At 41.3% G+C, this 25,456-nt stretch overlaps 1 protein-coding gene across 2 annotated transcripts in view; it reads left to right on the top strand.

Annotated features, from left to right (window-relative positions):
- Window positions 1–298: 298 nt before the first annotated feature.
- PACRGL (parkin coregulated like) overlaps window positions 299–25,456 on the top strand; it is a 56,246-nt gene continuing 31,088 nt past the window's right edge. For both annotated transcript variants that reach the window (XM_029234903.1, XM_029234904.1), the window contains exon 1: window positions 299–328. In XM_029234903.1, coding sequence (XP_029090736.1) covers window positions 315–328 — 14 coding nt within the window. In that variant the 5' untranslated portion in view covers window positions 299–314. The remainder of the gene's footprint in view (window positions 329–25,456) is intronic.

Here is a 25,456-nt window from a genome sequence, read left to right as displayed (position 1 = left end):
TGTCCTTCAAAAGATGAATTCTGTTGAATAAATGATTCTTCATCTCATTATATAGGTATATTAATCCATGCCCTTCCTACCTCATTGCTGTTTTCTTCCATATAAATATTGAAAGGGATCTAGCATGTGAAAGAACTTTGCAAACTACTTAATCACTATGGATATAAAAATTAGCTATTTCTCATAATTCTCATGTACTCTTACTGTAGTACTTGTAATACTGCATTAGTTAATTAGAGCTGAAAGTTTGTCTTTCTCCTTTTCAGACCAGTTCTGTGAGAGCCAAGGGTATTTTTCTCTCTGTGATATGCTCAATGTCTGGCATGGGGTAAGTGATAAAAATATTTGTCAATTGTGATAATCAACATATCTGATAAAAAATAGAAATTTAATCAGAGGATCATTTCCATAGTAAGAAATGGAACTGTGAAGCAAGTCAAAAGCTACCCAGCCAGGGTTCAAATCCCAGGCCTTCCCATGCTGAAATTGTGACCTTGGGCATGTGTCAAGCTCTCTGCGCTTCAGTTTTCTCATTTGTAAACTGAAGAAAAAGATCAGCTGCCATCCCGGCGGGTCATTGTGAGATTATTGATTAAAACACCTGAAGTGCTTAGAACAGTTCCTGGCACCCAAGTAAGTTTTCTTCAAGTGTTGGCTTTTATTTTATGATTATATTTAAGATGCTTGTACTTTCCCAGATCAGAGACACAGAGCCTCCGACATGCCCTTGCCATCACTCTTCTGTTCCTAGCCTAGAAAGCTTCCACAGAAACCAAAAATATAGAAGGGAAATACAAGGATAATATGTCATTTCCCAGCAGCTTCAACCACTTTCTTCTTTCCCGTGCTCTTATTAATGTACAACGTCATCCCCCATTCTAGAGGATCAATGTAGTGAAGCCAGGTTTTACATCTGATTTCTATTTATATTGCCAAAAATATTTAGCTCAGTGCTTTACGTATGGTAGACTTTCAAAGGTGTGTGATAAATGAAGGAAGCGGCAATAACAATATCTGGGCTGATTTGAGAACACAAGGAAAGGTAAAAGAAGTTTAGGAGTGTAGGTAGGAGATACTGAGTAGGGACCCACAGGTTGATACAGGTCAGTAGTTTTTAAACTGTGGCTATGGCAGTGTGTGAGCCTGTGATTGTGAATATGTATACATATTTGTTCCTAGCATAGAGCTCCTAAAACCCTTGGAATTTCCTAAGTGGTGAGAGCCATAAATGTGTCTTTTGTTATGTTAATGATGTCATTTTAGAACCCCACCTAAGGATGGAGGCTGGTTCCCAGGAAAACCAACCATGTGATCTGAAGGTCCAACTTTCAATCCCACCCCCTGATATCCAGGGAGGGGAGAGGGGCTGGAGGTTGAATCAATTGCCAAGGCCAGTGATTGAATCAATCGTGCTTATGTAATGCAGCCTCCATAAAACCCACAGGGGTGGCATTTGGAGAATTTCTGGGTTGGTGAATATGTGGAGACTGGAGAGAATGGCAAGCTGGGAGAGGGAGTAGAAGACACGTGCCCTTTCCCCATACCTTCTCTTTTGCTTCTCTTCATCTGACTGTTGATTGCATCCTTTAATATCCTTTGTAGTAAACCAGTAATCTGGTGAATAAATAGGTTTCCTGGGTTCTGTGAGCCATTCTAGCAAGTTAATCAAACTCAAGGAGGGGCTCATGGGAACCTCTGATTCACAGCCATTTGATCAGAGGCACTGGTGACAATCTGGACTTGCAACTGGAATCTGAAGCAGGGTGGGTGGGTGGGGGCAGTCTTGTGAGACTGAGCCCTTAGCCCGTGGGGTCTGATGCTATTTCTACGAAGATAGTGTCAGAATTGAGTTGAATTGTTGGACACCCAGCTGAGGTTGCAGAATTGCTTGGTGGTATGGTATCCTTCTCCCCCCCACCATCCCCCTTCTTTGTCCCAGCCCCTGCCCATACCCACACAATGGAATTGGCTGTTAGAATCTTTAAGGTGGCAAAGGGGGTGGAGGTGGAACGTGAAAGAGGCTGAAAAAGTAGGCCTCCAACACACCACCCCACCCTTGAAACTTTAGTGAGGGAAGTCTCACTCTTGTTTCCATCTATATCCCTTTATTGGGGCTTCATATACATATAGAAGTCTTTTGCTTAAAAAGAAAAAAGAAAGAATGATAATTATCACTCCATGTCTATTCAAGTGCTGGCTCAATTAGATAATGTGATACCTGGGATTCACTTCAAGTCTCCATTGCTGTCTCTGTTGACTTCAGAATGTTATAAGCATTTATTACAATGGTCCAGATTTAAGGGTGACATGAGTTTCCAAGGAGGAGCATTTTTGATGAATTCACTGTAGACCGTTCATTACAGCTACAGTATAATTTTCAAAAAGGTAAATGCAAATCTTTCTTATAAATATAAAATGAACATGAGACAAAGATTTTACTTAACATATTAGTTAATGAGGGAATATATAGGATATTAAAAACTGCATGTTTCAAGTGCTTCACAGCCACATGTGACTTGTGGCTGCCATTGGGCAGTGCAGATGAAGAACATCCCCCCCATTAGGGAAAATCCTATAGGAGAGCACTGCTCTAGGTAATGGTAAATTCTGTGAATAACAGGCTGGTAACTATAGAGGATTCCCAGAACCTGGACAGATTGAGAAAGCTGTTTTGGGTTTCTTAAGGGAGGAAGCAGCCTTTGGTTTGAAAGACAAAGAGTTCTGTTAAAATCTGATGAACTGTTTAGGCTGGTAGTTTGCGCCAAAGCTCTGAGTCAAGCAGAACAGAAGAGCTGGAGGAATGCAAGGAAGGCTGGACAGAAGGACAAAAGGAAGATTCTGAAGGTACATGGAATTTGCTTATGACTCTAAGAGTAGAAGCCAAGTTTTTCTTTCCTTTTTTCCTAGAAGGGGTCAGTTTGGCAAATCCTTCTGTCATGCTCATGTACATCAGGGGTCTAGTGTCTCACTTAATCGTAACCCTGCACTTTGATGATAAACTGTTATGCAAATACTACAAATGACAGTGTTAATTATTGAATCATCTGAAAGGCTGGGAGGGTGGACCAGGGAAGTAGTGGTTCTGGTTGTTGTGGACTTTTCTGTTCTGAGAGATTTGTGATGATTATTAAGATATTTCTAGACTTTGCTGTGGAGGTCTGGGAAGGAACTGGAAGGAGAGGTGACTCTGATTTGAGTGGGCTGCTCACAGGGTTCTAGAGATAGAAATGGCCCAAAGGAAACCTGTGAGATGGAACCTGGCTGAGAAACTTTCAGAGAAATGAAGTCCAGCAGCCGACTTAAATTTGCTTTCTTGTGTTGTGGTCCCTTTACTTACTCTATCCTCAGGTTTCCAGCAGTACCCATCAACTCCGTGTTAGCACTGATTTCTGAATAAATGTGGAACAAGGCAAACTAAGGAGGCTAAGGCACCAGAGAGTGAAGTAAGGGTGTGGCCAGAAGTAATCAGGAAGAAATCTAGGACAGACAATTATCAGGAAACTGTATTTCTCCTAGGGACACTTAGCAATCTTGAGAGGAGGCTAGAATTCTTGAAAAGTGGAGGGCTATTCAGAAGGCTCCATAACTTGACATCACTTGGGTTACATGATAATCATCCCAATAATTACAGTAACTAATGGAACACCTGCTATATCCCAGATATCATGTTTACATGCATTGTCTCATTTAGTCTCCACAATAAGCTTGCGGAATAAATATTATCGATACCCCGATTTATAGAAAAGGAAATTGGCAACTATAACAAATAACCCCAAATCTCAAAAGCTTTCAAAAATAGAAGTTAATTTCTCACTCAAATAAAATGAAAAAAGGTGTTCTTCGTGGGCATGGAGTTCTCCTCCAAGTGACAGTCAAGGACCCAGATCCCTTCCACCCTGTGGCTCTGCCATGGTCAACGAGACTGTGGTGATAATCTGTATCTCCCTGGGAGGAGGGAAGCGAACATTGTCAGGGAGAGTTTTAAGTGCCTGCTTTGGAAGCACTGCCTGTCACTTCTGATGGCATCCCACTGGCCAGAACACAGATCGTGGCCACACCTGACTTCAGTGGGTCTGGGAACAGGACTCGCTGTTTCCTGAAAAAAAAGAAGAAATGAGTTTGTGAAACAGGTTGCCAGTCTCTCCAACATCAGGCAATTGTCATTGCAGTTGATCTAAGAATATCAGAAGAGGGATTTGAAAAGAGATTTTTTTTGTTTATCTAGATCCCACACGACTGTTTATACACATATGTTTAGAATTTGGCAGTTGTTCAGCTTATCCTCATTGATTTGTTGGCTTATAAGCCTCAGTTTCAAAAATGGACTCGAGGTAGTTTACCTAATTATACCTATGACAAAAGTGGGAAGAGAATACTAGTTTTGGAGCAAATAAATCTGGTTTTCCTTATCTGTAAACTGTGTAGAATAGTATTTACTTTACTGTGTAATTATTACAGATACATAATGCACATAAAGCACCCTCCTCCCCCCCCAAATATGCCTGGTAAATAGTACAAGCTCAATGAATAGTAGCTCGTCTGATGTGATTTTCCTAATAAGAAAAATAAAGGAGAGTACAGTGAAATGAGGTTTGGCTAGCAAGAGAAAGTCAAAGTATTTAATACGTGACTGTCTTAAAGCTTTGAAAAATGGTAATTAGAGGCTGGCACATTAAATTCTGAGAAAATTAGTGGCCAAAACAGTGGGAAATATAATAACAGCCCATGTGCAGAACACGAATCAGCTGTCTGGAGAAACCCAGAATTTCCTGACACTGAAGTTGGAGAGAAATTTTAGGGAAAGGACAATGGTTTAGGAAGTGGGTCACATTCTCAACCAAAGACCTCAAATGAATAACAAATATTCTAGAACCATCTCTTATTGACATAATTTCCCTCAGCGGCATACTACCAAAACCAAATTTGGGGGAAAAAAAGCCAAAATACCCAATTCTATCAGGATCAACAAAATAAAATCCAAGTAAGCAGTATTCTAATTATTTAACTTGACCCGGGAACAACAGTCAAAGATCCACAGGATGAGTGAACACATCCTTAATGTCTTTGTTCACCCAAAGGGGGTACAAACACCCCAGGATGTGTGCAAAAACAATCTAAGGGGCAAAGGGAAGAAAATATTGCAACTTTCATCTACATTTATTTTTACCCATCCTATTCTGTTTTTATTTGTTTCACAAAGTATATATTTTCCTAGTACTACATGCATATCATCTATTAATAAATGAATATACCTATATTGGTCAAATAGGCTCAAAATGTTTTTTAACTTAAATGATAAAAAATCCTCTGTTTTAGTTGATCATCCATGAATACTGAATTTATTTTTTGTCACAGTTCGTCTTTTGATGAGAATTGCAGGGCAGGCTACCAAGGTTATGTACTCTGACCAAAGCCTGTAAGGTTTTCATTTTCCAAGTTTCCCTTGCCTTTGGGAGGCACTATGATAAGTGGAAAGGATGCCAATACTTGAGTAAATTACAGTGTTCATGTTCAAATACCACCAAGGTCAAATACAGCTGAGTTATAGGGAACGATGATGCCATCCCAGTTCTGTTTTCCTCAGGGGGTGGATGGATGGAGTAGATGGCATCTCTATTAATGTGGGTAGTACCCCAATCTGAGTGCTTGATGCACAGTAGGTGCTCTCAGAAGGTTACTTGCCTCTCCTTAAGGGTTCTCCTTAAAGGCTCAACTGCTTTGTCCCGGCTGCTGGGCCTCCAGTTTATTTATCCCTGGGGCAGCTTCTCGCCAGAGAGATCAAATGTTTGCTCAAATTTAGCTAACATTATTCCTTTAAGGCAATCACGTAGTCATGATATCGGGACTATGCTAATATCTCTGAAGTTCTTGTTTTAGAAAAGAGACTCCACACCAGGGAAAAATTAAACATTATGATAAGGGAATATTTAATTCCCTTCCTCACCCTGGAGTGAAATTCCCTCATCTGTTGGAGGGAATGCAATTGAACAGAAGCAATCTGAATGCATCCCTGCTTTAATATGCAGTGGGAGCCATTGTAATATGGCAGTTGGTGGGTAACCTCTGATGTCCAGTGTCTGGTTTTCAAAACCCCAGCTCCTGCATACATCCACTGTGCGACCTTGGGCAAGTCAAATCAACCCCTAGTGCCTCACTTGTGAATAGCACCCACCTTTAAGCATTGTTTTAAGGGTAAAATGACTTACACTGTATGGAGTACTTAAAGTAAGCACTTATTAAACATTCAATAAATATTAACTATTATTATCAGTGATTCTCTCTCATTCCCCTTGTGGGGTGTTTATGCTGAAAGCGGATATGTTTTTGGAGATAGCTACTCAGAAGGGAGATTCCAAACCCAATCGGAACATGTGAGAGCATCCTCACCTAATGCTTTGGTTACTGTACTGGAACCACCTCTGCTCACTGGTTTCCTCCTGAATCATAACCCTAAACCATCATCCTATTTTTCAGAATTCCTGGTCAAATAAGTTGTCCCACTGACCGCACAGACATCATCTTTTAGTCCATTCAGTATTTTTAATCCTAGTGCCAGCCACATGTGTGCTATCAAGGATGACATGGTGCAGGGGGTGTTCTTCCTCTCTCCAGCTCTTTGGACCACAATCCCCAAGCCACACAGACACGGTCTCTGCCTTTCCAGACCTCACCTCAAACTTTCCACTTTGCTTCACATGATGATGGTGGCTCAACTCTGCCCATTTGGACCCTACGTGTATCCTCAGCTTCTCGACTCATCTCAGAATTGGATTGAAAGCCTATTTTACTTTGCTCTTTTGTAATTTTTCTTTTGCTTAGTTTGACAGTATTTAGAGCCAGTTATTTTTAAAAGCTTCTAAGTAACCGATTGTCTTTTTCTATTGGGACCAGCATTAGGAAATACTTTCAAGATGAAATAAGAATTAAACCTAACAGCGCTTTAAGTGTGTTGCTGCTGGCTTCATTAGAGCCTCCCAAGTCGGAAATCCACTGGACGTACACATTCAGGTCAAGACCACAGTATTCAGAGAGGCCTCTTTATCTGGCAAATTTTGGAAGACCTTTTAAAAATATGACTTTTCCTTTAATGCTCTAATAGTATTTCCTACATCAAACTCTTCCCAGTCTGGATTCTCAAACACCAATATCCTAACAAGATAATTAATAAAGATCCAGAAACTGTGTGAAAGGGATTTGAGATTCAAATCCAAGTTACCAGCTGAGGAAGACTGAGGAAGTTTTTTTTCCCCTTTTTGAGTCTTTGGTTCTGAATCTGCAGAACGGAGATAAAAATGTCTATGTCACAGGACCTGGAAAAAATTAATGATAAGATAAATAAGATGCCCAGCACCACGACTGGCATATAAAAAGTATTTAATAAAGAGTTATGATTATTTTCAATCTTTCAGGACAGTACAATTTATTTTCTGGCAATGAGTCTGCACTTTCTTCCCTTTTGATTGGGAATTTATGAGCTCAGTGTCCTGACACTGGTTAGCTCATGCTGACCAAAAGCTATGATCAGCAGTTATAAACGTCTGTATTTGAAATCAGGAAAATAAATTATTTGTGGGTGTAGAGTGGAGCAAATCTCTCACACAATGAAGCCCAAGGGTGAAAAATTACACAAGTGAGCCATGGCAAGTGGGTGCTATTAAAGAGCTGGGGTTTTGGAGTCTCTGTCTGACCATAAGCAAGCTTTTGAATGGCTCTGAAGTTTGGGTTCATCCTCTGAGAATGCTCATAATATACTGTGCCTTCCCCAGGGTTAGTGATGATGAAAATTGAGATAATATGTAAAATGCCTAGCACTGGCCCGAGACACAGTAGACTCCCCACAAATGATCATTTTCAACTCTTCCTTTATGGTAAAACAGTGGGAACCACCGTTTTATCCCCGTATCCACTCACCAATGCACACATGCTTGGGAATGTGTGCATTTATTCATGAGAATGACAGCCTCGTATATCATACGAGTAGCAGGTGACTAGGTTAGACAGCAAGCCTGAGTCTAGGAGGTTCAGTGCTGGCTCCCATAGATCTAATTAATCTCACAGCTATGTCCTGATTTCTTAAACAGGAGGCCTCTCTCAAAATTCCTTTGAAAACATATTTCTTTCTTTTTTCCTCCCACCCACATTTTTAACTTTTAAATTGGATTCTGTTCTAGATGTCGATCCCGGCATCCTCCATTGGCCACCACTTTGCCTCTCATCCTAATGGGCTCCTTAAAGCCTCATGAAGCCTTTTTTGTGTCCACCAGCATCCCAATTCTCCCCTTTCTGTCCTTGAGAGAAAAGTGCTTCTAAGAGGTGGAGGAGGAATGTGCTGGGGAAAAGCCTCAGAATTATCCTGGCTGAATTTGGTATTTGCTTCAATCTTTGATCTCGGATGCAGTAAAGTGTCAGCCAGACCAAAGTCATTTTATATATAGGCCTGCATAAGTGAAGTGGAGGGACTTCATGGTTAAATGATTAAAACGTTCCATAGAAGGTGCAAGATCAAAGGGCTGATGTCTGGTTTTATATTTCTCTGGGGTCCCGCAGGCCATGTGGGTGACACAGATGACCTTGGGCGTGAAAGTATTCAAAGGCTGGTGTTTGTTTGTTTTATTCCAAAACGTGATTTGTGTTTCCCAGGGCTGCCTGGTGACAGGTTGTATTGTGGGCTCCCCACGGCCCCAGTCTGTGTTTAAGGGGGGCTTTCATTGGAACAGCAACCATAGGCAAGAGGGCATGACCCTGTCATGTTGCCACCAGCACTTCTTTCTGCCAAACCCCAAGGAAACAGACTCCATTATATTACGGGAAGGAAAAGACCACAGTCTTCTCTCGCTTTTTTTCTTATTTCCAGTGAGAGTCAAGGAGAGGTTCACAAAGTCCAGGGTCAGTCTCTGGACCTAAGACAAAAGAGAAACCAGAAAATTTCCCATTGTCCCAACTGTCCTGGTAGGAGGGGCGGGAATCTGCTGGGCAGACGTTTTTCTCAAGGTCCTCCAGTTACAGGAAACTTGGCAGGGGAGGAAGAAGGATCTGCTGTCCAGAGAAGCATCATCAACTATCTTGGGTGACATGGAGCCTTAACAATGGAATAGCTACCATTTATCAAGGAGCTGCTCTTTGCCAGGCACCAGCTCAAAGTGCAACTCACCCCTTGCAAAGTCTTTCATCCTCCTTCCTAATGGACATTGTGGAGGCCAGAGTGTGGAGGTGACTCCCTGAGATCACACAGTTTGAGCTGAGATTTGAACCCACGTTGATCTGACTCTGAAGTCCACACCTCCTCAATCCCCCTGTGTTGGGGTGAATTGTGTCCACCACGTGATATTCACATGGTGAAGTCCTAGCCTCAGAATGTGACTGTCCTAAGGGATAGGGCCTTTAAAGGGGTCAATAAGTCAACATGAATTCATTTGGGTGGGACCTAAACGAATATGGCTGGTTTCCTTATATAAAGGGGAAATTTGGACACAGACTGTTACAGAGGGAAGACCATGTGAAGACACCAGGAGAAGATGGCCATCTTCAAGCCAAGGAGAGAGGCCTCAGAAGAAACTGACCCTGTTGACCCCTTGATCTTGGATTTTCAGCCTCCTGTAGAACTGTGAAAAAATACATTGCTGTTGGTTAAGCCACCCAGTCTGAGATACTTTGTTATGGCAGTCTGGTAAATTAATAGGTATTCCTAGAGTTTGTCTGATTTCCCAAAGGAACAACCCAGGGACGCAGGTACTAGAGACACATCCCTCTAACTTACTCTGTGTGAGACACATACAATGAACTTATCAAAAAGTTGCTTTTTAAGGTACTTGAGTATAATTTCTGCTGAAAGAATATTGGTTCTTTTTTTTTAACTCTTTATTGGAGTATAATTGCTTTACAATGGTGTGTTAGTTTCTGCTGTATAACAAAGTGAATCAGTGATACATATACATATCCTCATATCCCCTCCCTTTGGCGTCTCCCTCCCACCCCTCTAGGTGGTCACAGAGCACCGAGCTGATCTCCCTGTGCTATGTGGCTGCTTCCCACTAGCTATCTGTTTTACCTTTGGTAGTGTATATATGTCCATGCCACTCTCTCACTTCGTCCCAGCTTACCCTTCCTCCTCCCCGTGTCCTCAAGTTCATTCTCTACGTCTGCGTCTTTATTCCTGTCCTGCCCTAGGTTCTTCAGAACCACTTTTTTTTTTTTACATTCCATATATATGTGTTAGCATATGGTATTTGTTTTTCTCTTTCTGACTTACTTCACTCTGTATGACAAACACTAGGTCCATCCACCTCACTACAAATAACTCAATTTCATTTCTTTCATGGCTGAGTAATACTCCATTGTATATATGCGCCATATCTTCTTTATCCATTCATCTGTCGAGGACATTTAGGTTGCTTCCACGTCCTGGCTATTGTAAATAGAGCTGCAATGAACATTGTGGTACATGACTTTTTTGAATTATGGTTTTCTCAGAGTATATGCCCAGTAGAGAGATTGCTGGGTGGTATGGTAGTTCTATTTTTAATTTTTTAAGGAACATCCATACTGTTCTCCATAGTGGCTGTATCAATTTAGATTCCCACCAACAGTGTAAGAGGGTACCTTTTTCTCCACACTCTCTCCAGCATTTATTGTTTGTAGAATTTATTTATTTATTTATTTATTTATTGCGGTACGTGGGCCTCTCACTGTTGTGGCCTCTCCTGTTGCGGAGCACAGGCTCCGGACACGCAGGCCCAGCGGCCATGGCTCACAGGCCCAGCCGCTCCATGGCACGTGGGATCCTCCCGGACTGGGGCACGAACCCGCGTCCCCTGCATCGGCAGGCGGACCCTCGACCACTGCGCCACCAGGGAAGCCCTGTTTGTAGAATTTTTGATGATAGCTATTCTGACTGATGTGAGGTCATACCTCATTGTAGTTTTCATTTTCATTTCTCTAATGATTACTGATGTTGAACATCCTTTCATGTGTTTGTTGGAAATCTTTATATCTTCTTCGGAGAAATGTCGATTTGGATTGAGTTGTTTGTTTTTTAGATATTGAGCTGCATGACCTGCTTGTATATTTTGGAGATTAATCCTTTGTCAGTTGCTTCGTTTGCAAATATTTTCTCCCATTCTGAAGGTTGTCTTTTCGTCTTGTTTATGTTTCCTTTGCTGTGCAAAAGCTTTTAAGTTTCATTAGGTCCCATTTGTTTATTTTTGTTTGTATTTCCATTTCTCTAGGAAACGGGTCAATAAGGACCTTGCTGTGATTTATGTCATAGAGTGTTCTGCCTATGTTTTCCTCTAAGAATTTTACAGTGTCTGGACTTACATTTGGGTGTTTAATCCATTTTGAGTTTCTTTTTGTGTATGGTGTTAGGGAGTGTTCTAATTTCATTCTTTTACATGTAGCTGTCCCGTTTTCCCAGCACCACTTATTGAGGAGGCTGTCTTTTCTCCATTGTATATTCTTGCCTCCTTTACCAAGGATAAGGTGACCATATATGTGTGGGTTTATCTCTGGTATTTCTATCCTGTTCCATTGATTTATATGTCTGTTTTTGTGTCAGTACCATACTGTCTTGATTAATGTAGCTTTGTCGTATAGTCTGAAGTCAGGGACCCTGATTCCTCCAGCTCAGTTTCTCTCTTTTTTTTTTCTTTTTGCGGTACATGGGCCTCTCACCACTGCGGCCTCTCCCACTGCGGAGCACAGGCTCCGGACGCATAGGCTCAGCAGCCATGGCTCACGGGCCCAGCTGCTCCGCAGCACATGGGATCCTCCCGGACTGGGGCACGAACCCGTGTCCCCTGCATCAGCAGGCGGACTCCCAACCACTGCGCCACCAGGGAAGCCCCTCCTTCATTTCTTTTTCATTTATTTCTGATCTGATCTTTATGATTTCTTTCCTTCTGCTAAGTTTGGGGGGGGGTTTGTTCTTCTTTCTCTAATAGCTTTAGGTTTAAGGTTTGGTTATTTATTTGAGATTTTTCTTGTTTCTTGAGGTAGGAGTCTATTGCTGTAAACTTCCCTCTTAGAACCACTTTTGCTGCATCCCAAAGTTTTTGCGTCGTCCTGTTTTAATTGTCATTTGTTTCTAGGTATTTTTTGATTTCCTCTTTGATTTCTTCAGTGATCTCTTGGTTATTTAGTAGTGTATTGTTTAGCCTCTATGTGTTTGTATTTTTTACAGATTTTTTCCTGTAATTGATATCTAATCTCATAGTGTTGTGGTTAGAAAAGATACTTGATATGATTTCAATTTTCTTAAATTTACCAAAGCTTGATTTGTGACCCAAGATATGATCTATCCTGGAGAATGTTCCATGAGCACTTGAGAAGAATGTGTATTCTGTTCTTTGTGGATGGAATGTCCTATAAATATCAATTAAGCCCATATTGTTTATTGTAATATTTAAAGTTTGTGTTTCCTTATTTATTTTCATTTTAGATGATCTGTCCATTGGTGAAAGTGGGGTGTTAAAGTCCCCTACTATGAATCTGTTACTGTCGATTTCCCCTTTTATGGCTGTTAGTATTTGCCTTGTGTATTGAGGTGCTCCTCTGTTGGGTGCATAAATATTTACAATTGTTATATCTTCTTCTTGGATTGATCCCTTGATCATTATGTAGTGTCCTTCATTGTCTCTTGTAATAGTCTTTCTTTTAAAGTCTATTTTGTCTGATATGAGGGTTGCTACTCCAGCTTTCTTTTGATTTCCATTTGCATGGAATATCTTTTCCTATCCCCTCACTTTCAGACTGTATGTGTCCCTAGGTCTGAAGTGGGTCTCTTGTAGATAGCATATATACAGGTCTTGTTTTTGTATCCATTGAGCCAGTCTCTGTCTTTTGGTTGGAGCATTTAATCCATTTACATTTAAGGTAGTTATTGATATGTATGTTCCTATTACCATTTTCTTAATTGTTTGGGGTTTTTTATTGTACCAGCTTTTCCTTCTCTTGTGTTTCCTGCCTAGAGAAGTTCCTTTAGCATTTGTTGTAAAGCTGGTTTCGTGGTGCTGAATTCTCTTAGCTTTTGTTTGTCTGTAAAGGTTTTAATTTCTGTGTCGAATCTGAATGAGATTCTTGCTGGGTAGAGTAATCATGGTTGTAGGTTTTTCCTTTTCATCACTCTAAATATGTCCTGCCATAGCCTTCTGGCTTGCAGAGTTTCTGCTGAAAGGTCAGCTGTTAACCTTATGGGGATTCCCTTGTATGCTATGTGTTGCTTTTCCCTTGCTGCTTTTAATATTTTTTCTTTGTATTTAATTTTTGATAGTTTGATTAATATGTGTCTTGGCGTGTTTCTCTTGGATTTATCCTGTATGGGACTCTCTGTGTTTCCTGGCCTTGATTGACTATTTCCTTTCCCATATTAGGGAGATTTTCAACTATAATCTCTTCAAATATTTTCTCAGTCCCTTTCTTTTTCTCTTATTTTCCTGTGACCCCTATAATTCGAATGTTGTGTATTTAATGTTGTCCCAGAGGTCTCTGATGCTGTCCTCAATTCTTTTCATTCTATTTTCTTTATTCTGCTCTGCAATAGTTATTTCCATTATTTTATCTTCCAGGTCACTTATCCGTTCTTGTGCCACAGTTATCCTGCTACTGATTCCTTCTAGATAAGTTTTAATTTTATTTATTGTGCTGTTCATGATTGTTTGTTTTCTCTTTAGTTCTTCTAGTTCCTTGTTAAATGTTTCTTGTATTTTCTCCATTCTATTTCCAAGATTTTGAATCATCTTTACTATCATTACTCTGAATTCTTTTTCAGGTAGACTGCCTATTTCCTCTTCATTTGTTTGATCTCTTGGGTTTTTACCTTGCTCCTTCATCTGTTGTGTATTTCTCTGTCTTCTCATTTTGCTTAACTTGCTGTTTTTGGGTTCTCCTTTTCACAGGCTGCAGGTTCATAATTCCCATTGTTTTTGGTGTCTGCCCCCAGTGGGTAATGTTGGTTCAATGTGTTGTGTAAGCTTCCTGGTAGAGGGGACTGATGCCTGTGTTCTGGTGGACAAGGCTGGATCTTGTCTTTCTGCTGGGCAGGACCATGTCCATTGGTATGTTTTGGGGTATCTGTGAACTCATTATGATTTTAGGCAGCCTCTCTGCTAATGGGTGGCATGTGTTCCTGTCTTGCTAGTTATTTGGCATGGGGTTCCAGCACTGGAGCTTGCTGGTCATTGAGTGGAGCTGGGTTTTAGCATTGAGACGGAGATCTCTGGGAGAGCTCTTGCCTATTGATATTACGTGGGGCCGGGAGGTCTCTGGTGGACCAATGTCCTGAATTTGGCTCTCCCACCTCAGAGGCTCAGGCCTGACACCTGGCCAGAGCATCAAGGTCCTGTCAGCCATGTGGCTCAGAATAGAAGGGAGAAATTTTTTAAAAAAGAAAGAAAGAAAGAAAAGAAAAGTATGTTATTAAAATAAAAAATTATTAAAATTTAAAAGTAATAAAGAAAAAGAAAGAAGAGAGAAAGCAAACCAAAAAACAAATCCACCAATGATAACCAGAACTAAAAACTGTGCTAAAAAACAAAACAAAACAAAAAACAGACAGACAGAACCCTTGAGTAAATGGTAAAAGCAAACCTATACAGACAAAAATCACACAAAGAAACATACACATATTCACTCACAAAAAGAGAAAAAGGAAAAAAAAATATATATATATATATAAAAGGAAGAGAGCAACCAAATCAATAAACAAATCTACCAATGATAATAAGCTCTAAATACTAAACTGAGATAAACATAACACCATAAATAAATAAGATGCAGAAAGCAAACCCTAAGTCTACAGTTGCTCCCAAAGCCCACCGCCTCAATTTTGGGATGATTTGTTGTCTATTCAATTATTCCACAGATTCAGGGTACATCGAGTTGATTGTGGAATTTAATCTGCTGCTCCTGAGGCTTCTGGGAGAAATTTCCCTTTCTCTTCTGTGTTCACACAGCTCCTGGGGTTCAGCTTTGGATGTGGCCCCACCTCTGCTTGTAGGTTGCCCTCTGGTGTCTTTTCATCACCCAGACAGGAGGGGGTTAAAGGAGTGACTGATTAGGGGGCTCTGGCTCACTCAGGCCAGAGGAGAGGTAAAGGTATGGAATGCGGGGCGAGCCTGTGGTGGCAGAGGCTGTTGTGACATTGCAACAGCCTGAGGTGTGCCGTGTGTTTTCCCAGGGAAGTTGTCCCTAGATCACGGGACCCTGGCAGTGGCTGGCTGCAAGGCTCCCGGGAGGGGAGGTGTGGATAGTGACCTGTGCTTGCACACAGGCTTCTTGGTGGCTGCAGCAGCAGCCTTAGCATTTCATGACCATCTCTCGTGCCCGCACTGATAGCCACGGCTTGCGCCCATCTCTGGAGCTCATTTAGGTGGTGCTCTGAATCCCCTCTGCTTGCGCATCCCGAAACAATGGTCTCTTGCCTCTTAGGCAGTTCCAGACTTTCTCCCGGACTCTCTCCGGCTAGCTGTGGCACACTAGCCCCCTTCAGGCTGTGTTCATGCAGCCAACCCCAGTCCTCTCCCTGGGATCTGACCTCAGAAGCCCAAGCCTCAGCTCCCAGCCCCCACCCACCCTGGTGGGTGAGCAGACAAGCCTCTCAGGCTGGTGAGTGCTGGTTGGCACCGATCCTTTGTGCGGGAATCTCTCCGCTTTGCCCTCTGCACCCCTATTGCTGCGCTCTCCTCCGTGTCCCTGAAACTTTCCCCCTGCCCACCCCCCGTCTCCACCAGTGAAGGGGCTTTCTACTGTGTGGAAACATTTCCTCCTCCACAGCTCCCTCCCACTGGTGCAGGTCCCATCCCTATTCTTTTGTCTCTGTTTTTTCCTTTTTCTTTTGCCCTACCCAAGTACATGGGGAGTTTCTTGCCTCTGGGAAGTTGGAGGTCTTCTGCCAGAGTTCAGTAGGTGTTCTGTAGGAGTTGTTCCACATGTAGATGTATTTCGAATGTATTTATGGGGAGGAAGGTGATCTCCACGTCTTACTCCTCCGCCATCTTGAAGGTCCTCCACCCCAGAATATTGGTTCTTATATAGGGAAGTTCTGATCATAGTATGGAAGGCTCTGGATAAGGAGTTTACATCCTTTGAGAAGTGTTCCATAACCCCATGTCTCCAAAATAATTTAGATCAATCCCTTTTTTGGTACTTGAACGCCTAGTGCATGCCTTCTTCTCAACATTTACACTCTTCTCTATAATTACTAACTTAACTCTCCGTCCTACACTGTAAATACCTTGAGATCCCAAATTTGTCTTATTTGACTTTATGTTGTCAAGAACAAGAAAAAGGCTTTATTCAGGATATTTGAATGAATCAGTGAAGCCACTGATTCATTCACACCTGAATGAGGCCAGACACACCTGAATGAGGTCACCCTCCACCACAATTACCTTGACAGGTACCATGGTGCTGTCAGTAAGCTCCAGGTGAGATTCCTGGAGTTAGGAACAGAAACAGAAAGGAGCAACCCACGTTCAAAAATTAAAGAGCCTGTGGCCTTTTGAACTTGTTGGAAGGAATTTTGAGCTGATGCAGGTACTTGACTCCCAGGGAGTAGAAACAAAGATGATATGCACAGGATGTGGGCAGAAAGGGAGCTTGAGGGAGAAATAAGGCAAGGTGGCTGCAAAAGACCTGGTCCAGTGGACAGAGCCTAGGTAGAGGGGATGGCAGAGCCCAGCATTCTGGCAGACCCATCCCAAAAGCCTGTGGGGCACCTACCACGCGGCCCTACCTGCTGTGCGCTGCAGTTGTAGAAACTTTTAAGCAGCTTATCCCTTCTTCTTCCCTTTCCTTTCCTTTTCCTCTTCTTCCCTTTCCTTTCCTTTTCCTCATTGCCCCACCTTCTTTCTACTTTCTTCATCCCTCCCCCTTTCCCTTAAATTTCTGTCTTGCTTATATCCCTTAGAATTTAGTGAACACAGTGTTGAAAACGCCAGCCTCCTTTACTTTTGCAAAGATAAACCGTGTCCAGGAGCTGTGCTGATGTCACATCCAGAGTTCTATACAAGGACCAGGGTCCTCCTTATGGAGGGTGACTATAAGGAGTCCCCCCACAAAAGCATACATCCTGGGCTTGCTTTTTCAACAACCATAACCTAACTTGTCCCACTTTTCTAAAAGCTATAGAGTCTTGTGTTTTGTCTTAATAAAGGTGACCCTGTTCTTTTGTGTGACTCTTAAAGATAGGAGTTACAAGCTCTGAAGAGTTGTCTTAGGAGAGAGCAAGGTGTCAGCTAACTAAGGGCTGTCATTAGATATACGGTCAGTAAATATATGAGTGAGGTCATGGCATGGCTCTTCAGACACTGTTCTTTCTCACTCAGCTCTCTTTCCTTGGTCACCCAAACCAGAACATTTGAATTTTGCACTCCATCCTGGCAGGCTGTTTTCTTCTTTATAGTCCCAGAACCTACCAAGGAAGGGAATGCACATGTCTGCAATGCCTCTTACATGCTGGGCCCAACCTAATGCATGTGACTCACTCTTCTTTGTTAATAGAAAGGCAACTTGGAGATGGTGTACTATTGATGAGAGGTCACAAGAACCATCCACCCATCCCTCTATCTAGCCATCCAACAAATGTTCATTGTACATGTACTATTGGCTCAATTGGGTACCATGCTAAGGAACAGGGTAAACACCAAGGAGTGATGTCCAACAGGCATAGATCCCAAGAAGCAAACAAGCCCATGGTGGAGACTTGAAATTCTAAATAGCAATGTGAGGCTTCAACAGCAATAAAATATCAGATACATAAATCTCTAGAAGCAACTTAGGATTTGGACCAACTAAGTGACATAGATAAGATAAGAAAAAAGCATCTCATGATAGGGTTAGATTTAAAGCCGCTGCTTGAAGGTATGTCTGTATGAATGGGCAGAAGGCACAATTTTAGCAGGGATAATAGTGTGAATAAAGGGTAAGAAGAGAAATGTGCATAGTGAGTAAGGAAGATCATTAACAGTCCTGTCAAGAAAGGAGGATGCTCAGGTCAGGGAGTGGAAGAAGATGAGATGAAAAAAATAGTGTGGCAGATTGAATAATATTCTCCCCCAAATTCATGTCCACCCAGACCTCAGAATGTAACCTTATTAAGAAATAGAGTCTTTGCAGACTTAATTAGTTAAGATAAGATCATACTAGACTAGGGTGGGCCTTTAATCCAATGAGTGGTGTCCTTATGTAAACAGGAGGGGACAAACAGAAAGATGCAGGGAAGTAGGCGATGTGAAGATGGAGGCATAGATTGACTCATCAGTCTACAAGGAAAGGAGAGCCGAGGATTGATGGGACCCACCAGAAGGTAAAAAGAGGCAAGGAGATATTCTTCCTTAGAGCATTCAGAGGGAGTGTGGCCCTCCTGACATCCTGATTCTAGTCTCCAGAACTGTGGCAAAATAACTTTCTCTTGTTTTAAGCTACCAGTTTGAGATAATTTGTTATGGAAACCCTAGGAAACTAATACAGTTAGGTTAGCACAGATTAAGATTCTCACTGTGGAGTCAAGCACATGAGGGTTCACATCCCAGGTCTGCAGTTTCCTAGCTGAGAGACTTTGAACAAGTCAATTTTAATTCTTCAAACTTTAATTCCTTAGCTATAATGTGGATAGATAATAATACCTACCACACATGGTTTCTGTAAGAATTAAATGAGATAAAATATGTAATGTATTTAACCTGGTACCTGACACAGAATAAGCACCCAGACCATGTATCTTATGATCACCATTATCATTCATTATTTTTAATAATACTCAGTGCTCTCAATATTCAAAGAACTCTGACAGATGATACATGCAATGTGAAAATTAATATTTCTTACTCTTAAATTACTGTCTTGGTCAGCTTGGACTACTATAACAAAAATACCATAGACTGGGTGGCTTAAACAACAGACATTTATTTCTCACTGTTCTGGAACTGAGAAAGTCCAAGATCAAAGTGTCAGAAGATCTGGTTCATGGTGAGGGCTCATTTTCTGGCTTGTAGACAGCCACCTTCTTGCTGTGTGTTCACATGGCCATTCCTCTGTGCATTTGTGTTAAGAGAAAGAGACAGATAGTTCTCTTTCTTTCTGTTTTTATAAGGGCACTAATCCCATCATGAGGGCCCCATCCTCATGACCTCATCTAATCCTAATTATAGCCCAAGGGTTCTACTGCAAATATCATCACATTGGGGGTTAGAGCTTCAACATAGGAATTTAGAGAGACACAAACATGCAGCCCATAAGAGCTACCAAAACTAAAAAGAATTATATCATCTACATGTATACAGAGTAACACAGTGAAAACTTCAATATACTATTATCTACTGATGTTTTACTATAAATGTTAGGTTTTCTAACACACAAAACGATATTTCCCTTTTTCCAACATTTTCACTTCTACTTTGCAGCAGAGGCAGCAACGGCAGTAGAAAACACATTAGAAGCCTCCTGTTTTGGAAAATACAGGATCTTTTGGCTATAAGACTAGTTACACTGGCAAAGTGAGAGCCAGCTGAGACATATCAGAATAATATCAGTTGAAAAAAAAGTTTGGCAAGCCAGGAATACCCATACCATCTTAAATTTTGGTCAGTTTCCTGGGATAATTGTTCACCCCTTTCCAGACTTTGCCTTTGTGGGTAAAATCTTAAATTGAACATTTTAACAAGTGGTTAAGAAACTGGATTTTCGAATCTGTTAAGTCATTTCTTCTTCCCAACAGGGAGAGACTGGGAGGCAGCTCTCCTGTCAAATGCTGGCTGGTGAATTCCTCAGGGTTGATCTTACAGCTCACAGAGCTATTCATCATTTTAGTGAGTATACTCAGAGGGGGCCCCTGGTGATTTACATGCTCCAGATAAATTATGATGCCTCTCATGATGTTATCATCATTTCGGCTCATGGATTCGAACACTTTCTGGGAGAGGACTTTTTTTACCCTTTCTTAAATGATGAACAACTCCCAGACAGATTATATTGTAGTTGTCAAGAAAAAAGATATAGGTATGTTTTCTTAAAGATAAACAACTCGGCCACCACAGCTAGTCGGCCTAGCAATAGGAAAACATTGTCCACTGAGAGTTCACTGTTTATACCACCTGGAAAAGATCATCACACTTGCTTGGTCTTTTATTCCTATTCTATTTAATGATGAATATTCTCCTGTAGTTTTACCAGGCTATTCCATCTCTAACAGGGGATATCCTAAATAAGCAAAATGTCTGCTTCTCAATTCCAGTAAATCTACAAGGTGTCAGTGCTTGGCTTTGACCTCATTTGACCTTGAGTTGATTGGGCTTTGCATTCTGCCCTGATCACAGACCAGGTGATGGAAAATGTGTTTTCCTTTCCCCAAGCCTGCCTTGTGGCTTCTGTTGGTGGTACATCTCACCACAGTCTTTTGGTGCTAGACCATAAACTTCCAAGATGAGCGTGGTAAGCAGAATAATGCCTCCCCGTTCAAAGATGTTCACGTCCTAATTCCTGGGATCTGTGAATATGTTATGTTTTATTGCAAGGGGGCATTAAGGTTGCAGATAAAATTAAATTTGCTAATCAGCTGACATTGAAATGGGAAGAGGATTCTGGATTATCCAGGTGGGCCCAGTGAAATTACAGGGGTCCTTAAAAATGAAAGAAGGAGGCAGGATTCTCTGTTTAAAGTGATGTAACATGAGAGAAATCTGACTGGCCATTGTTGGCTTTGAAGATGAATATGGAAACCAGAAGCCAAGGAAAGCAGTTGGCCTCTAGAAGATGGAAAAAGCAAGAAAGTATTTTTCCTTCAAGACTTCAGAGAGAAATGCAGCCTGCCAACACCTTGATTATAGTCCTATGGGACACATATGGACTTCCAACCTCCAGAACTGTGAGTTAATGTATTTATGTTGCTTTAAGTCAACGTTCGTGGTAATTTGTTAAAGCATCAATAGGAAACAAATAATAGGAGAAGCATTTTAATTGTCTTCCACTTTGAACACTCAGCCCAGTGCTGGCACATAGCAGCTACTTAATAAATGGTGGGTGAATGAATGAATGATGTCCCAATGTCACAAAGCAAACGTCCTATCTTTCAAAGTTTCTGATCCCCCTGGAATGCTCTGGGTTCTTTGTTCCTCTCTGTAGATGCTTCTAGTTCTCCTTTCACTTTCACAACAGTTGGGGACCATTCCATGGACTCCAATGAGCCAATCTGCTCCCTTTGACAGCTCAGTCCCTGGATTCTCTTAGATGATCCATCATTTCAAAAGGAAGTGTCACCACCTTTCTCACTTCTATAGCTTCATTCCTACTCTTTTCTTCACCTTGGTGCTCAAACCTCTTAAAATACCTGGACTTTCCCAATGTATCACGTCCTCTATGATGCAGATGCTGTTTCTTGTTTTGTCTTCATTTTCTGTTTTTTTTTTTCTTTGTCATGGGTATATACTTGTTCGCTTGGTTCAGGTGACAAGCTGATATTTGTCCTTCAAAACTTACATTATACAGTACTTTCAGGAGAGTTCTTTGACTCTTAGATATAAGTATTTAAATCTTCCCTTTGGCTTTTCTTTTAAACTTCCTTACTATGGTTATTGATGCATTTGGTTTTCACAGTAAAACTTGGCTTCTTCCTTTTCTTTCCCCTCATTTTAGTGTCGACAACTCATGTCCTGTAACAATATCTTTTACACAAAAGGCTTTCAATCATTATGTAGTAGTTAATGAATATGTGGTAGTTAGGAATTTAACCTTTGAAATTTTAAAGTAAGAAGATATTTACGTCTATATTAGGAAGGACTGGCAGAATTTTCACCTAGGAGAGAAGAACCTTCTATTATCAGCATGCCCTGAGATATAGGAAGGCAAACCATTTAACTTTATTTTTTTAATGATATATTTTTTTCACTAATACAAATCACCAGTATATTGTCAGAAGTAATTCTTTTTATTTTGGGTTGGAAAGTTGGGGCTGCATTACCTAGTGTATAGTATTCAATTCAGAGCAGACGTCTTATATGATTAAGATTTTATAGTGTGTGTTCTCACTTAGTGTAAAGGAAAGGAAAAGGTAAAACAAAAGGATTCCTAAAGCTAGTAAATTGTGTTTAATGGAATCAGTTAAAATTATCGTTTGTCAGATGGCAGGTTCTGAGAAAAACATTACCTCCATAACTTTTATTTTTTTCTCATATCTGTTGAAATCTCTTGAAAATGAGCATAGGTTGAGAGGAGGAGGTTAAGGTCAAGTTTATATAACTGAATCAACTGACTTGATGATTATTTTGGCTGTCTTCATGATTGATTTCTCTATGTCATTCAGAATTAATCAGGAGAAAACTCAGGTAATCAGGTCAGCTGAGCCTGAGTCCTGTTCGATGACCATATGTGACATGGCTAAGGAGTTATTTTCTTCACATGCCATGTCCACTGATCATCAACCAAAAGGGGAATCACTGGGTTTTCTCCACGGAATTGTGATTAAGGAGGGAGAGGAGGACTGAGTTTAGTTGCAGTCAAGCATAAAGGAAACAGCAAATATGTTCTTTGCAAATTCTTGGTATCACAGATCCTGTTTTCAGGATATTGTGGTTCCATAATTTGAAAGTAGAATTTATGACTGCATTCTTTTCAGTGACATAAACATTCCTATGGATTTATGAGTATCCCCTCATTAGAAGAAGTGCCCATGAATCACATAAAAAGAAGAAAGTATTCTTACTAATATCACTTAGAATGAATTCTGTATTACAGGCACTTACAGAGATGTAAGCCCTTGGCAAACAAGCACTAGGATTGTCAGATTAGCAAACTAAAATAGAGGACACCCAGTTAAACTTGCATTTCATATAAACCACAAAATTTTTAGTACAAGTAAGTCTCACGTATTGCGTGGGACATACTTATATTGGAAAAAAGTGTTGTTTATCTGATATTTAACCGGACAGCTCTATTTTATCTGGCAGGCTTCACAGGTACTCTCTGGCATATGCTATCTTTAATGGCTTTAAACAACTGCAATTGTAGCAGCATGTATGTGAACCCAACTAAATGTCCTTTTAATGACCATATTTAATTATCTGATTAGTGGAGTTATAATTTAAAGATGTTAAATAAGGATGAAGTCTCAAATGTGTTTACTAAAAAGTTAGTAAGTCTAGTTTGGAAAGAGGATGACACTAAGTAATGACTCTGGGAATTGTGCTGGAAAAATTTATGATAGTCACATAGTACTTTGTATTCCATTTGATGTATTAGATGGGATTACTGCCATACATGGAGAAGAGAAATATGCCTCTTGGATATTTTGGTAGCTAAGATGATAGAGTGAAATTGCTCAGGGAACTGTGGGAGTCGAGGAAGAAGCTTAGGGTTGGAGTTCATCAGAATAGCAATTACCCAAGTGGGTCAATTTTTTTTTAAGAAAATAGATTTTGATAATTGAAGTCCAGGAGGAAACCACCTGGTTTATCCAAAATGACCTTCAAAATGCAAATACCCAAGTGATTTATGTCACTTTTAAACTCTGTGTCTCCAGTTAATGGCTACTCTCTGGATCATTTGGGAAAAAACAGCTGGTTTTTATAATTATTATCATTATGGGATTTGAATTAATGTAAATAAGACACTCTATTCTTTTTTTTTTTTTTTTTTCTTTGCGGTACGCGGGCCTCTCACTGTTGTGGCCTCTCCCGTTGCGGAGCACAGGCTCCGGACGCGTAGGCTCAGCGGCCATGGCTCACAGGCCTAGCTGCTCCGTGGCATGTGGGATCTTCCCGGACCGGGGCACGAACCCATGTCCCCTGCACCGGCAGGCGGACTCTCAACCACTGCGCCACCAGGGAAGCCTGACACTCTATTCTTTTAAACATTTCTTATGCACTTTCATAAACAACCTGCTGCCCCCCTCCGCAGTTATCACATCATTACCCCCTTTTAATCATAGGTTCAGTCTCTATAGCTCTAAAAAGAGCCCAGCCAAAGAGCCAGTCACCTGGATATTCTGTCTACAGAATTCCAGATGTCATTAAAAACAAACAAACAATCTGGGTCTTTGACCATGATCAAGCCAGTTGTATCTTTTTTCATTGAGAACACTTGGCCTTGTATAGATGAAGAAATAAATTCACAATACCAAAAGGTGCCTAAAAAGATTATCTGAAGAATCCCTTGCTTCTAAACAGGTTAATGCTAAACCAGGGTTTCTAAATAGCAGTATCCATGAGATTTTGGCCCAGATAATTCTTTGTTGGGGGGAGGGCTGTCTTGTTCAATGTGTAGCAGCATCCCTGGCCTCTACCCATTAGATGCCAAAAGGCCCTCATCTCCCAGTCATGACGACCTAAAACCTCTCCAGACACTGCCAAATGTCCCTTGGGGAGGTCAGTTGAGAAACACTGACCTAAATTATCCAATATTGATAGTTTTATTCTGGACCAACTAGCATGGGGGGTGGCAGTAAAAGCTGAATTTAGTCTAGGAAAGGTAACAGAGTGACAGGGATGGGAATGGGATAAGGTAGTGGAGAGTAGGGGGATGTAAGCAGTAGACTGGTAATAGCCATCGCTGTTTCATTCATTCACGCATGCATTCATGGATTCAGCATTCTTCATCCATTTATTTGTTAATTCAACAAATGTGTATTGAGGGCTTACTAAGTGGAAGAGCTGGGGATCCGGTATGAAAGCAAATACAAATTCTCTGCTCTGAAGGAACTTATATTCAAATGGAATGTAGGGGACAATGAATAAGAAGATCACTAATGTATCAGGTGTTAACAAATGATCAGAAGAGGATGTTAGTCTGGGTCTGGTTAGGAAAACAGAAAACACACCAGCAATTTTAACAGGGAAAATGTCATACAGAGAATGGGTTGACAGAGTGTAGGAGAACAACAAAGGCTATAAAAATGAAGAGAGGATACTGAGGTCACATAGAGATGGAACTTTAGGAAGCTGCTGCTACCCCCAGGGCTGGGGGAGCAAAGGGAACAGGATGGAGTGACTAGAACCTGGAAACTTAGAAAAGATGCCAGTGGAGGTGGGATCCAGGCCACTGAGGAGGTGGACCGCTGGCTGCTGTTGGTGCCTAAGGGGCTGGGATTAAGTCTGGGGGCAGCTGGGGGTGACTGGCTCACTGGGGACAGTGTCTCTGAGGGATGTGGTGAGGCTGCTTCTGAAAATATGGAAGCAGTCTGTTCACTGAAACCAGCTGCTGAGCTGGCCTGACACTGACATGAACAGCAAACCAACCAAAAGGGGCGAGTCTCCTCTTTACTTCTGCTGCTCTCTAGCATCCTCTATTGGCAGACTTTAACAGGGAGCCAGGGGGCGCAGGGAAAATGTAGTCCACAGAGGCCCAGCTCCAGCATTACACAGGAGGGTGTGGAAGGGAAGTTTGAAGTTGAGTCAGAGCCACGGAACCTGCATAGGAAGGCTATTATTTTACATAGGAGGTCCTTGGAGCCTACTCCACCCCACTTCAGAGA

The sequence above is a fragment of the Monodon monoceros genome, unplaced genomic scaffold, assembly GCF_005190385.1.
Source record: "Monodon monoceros isolate NGI ecotype Baffin Bay Population unplaced genomic scaffold, NGI_Narwhal_1 Super_Scaffold_20, whole genome shotgun sequence".
Taxonomy (NCBI): Eukaryota; Metazoa; Chordata; class Mammalia; order Artiodactyla; family Monodontidae; genus Monodon; species Monodon monoceros.
The sequence above is the reverse complement of the archived record's forward strand: the minus strand, read 5'-3'. Positions and strand labels throughout refer to the sequence as shown.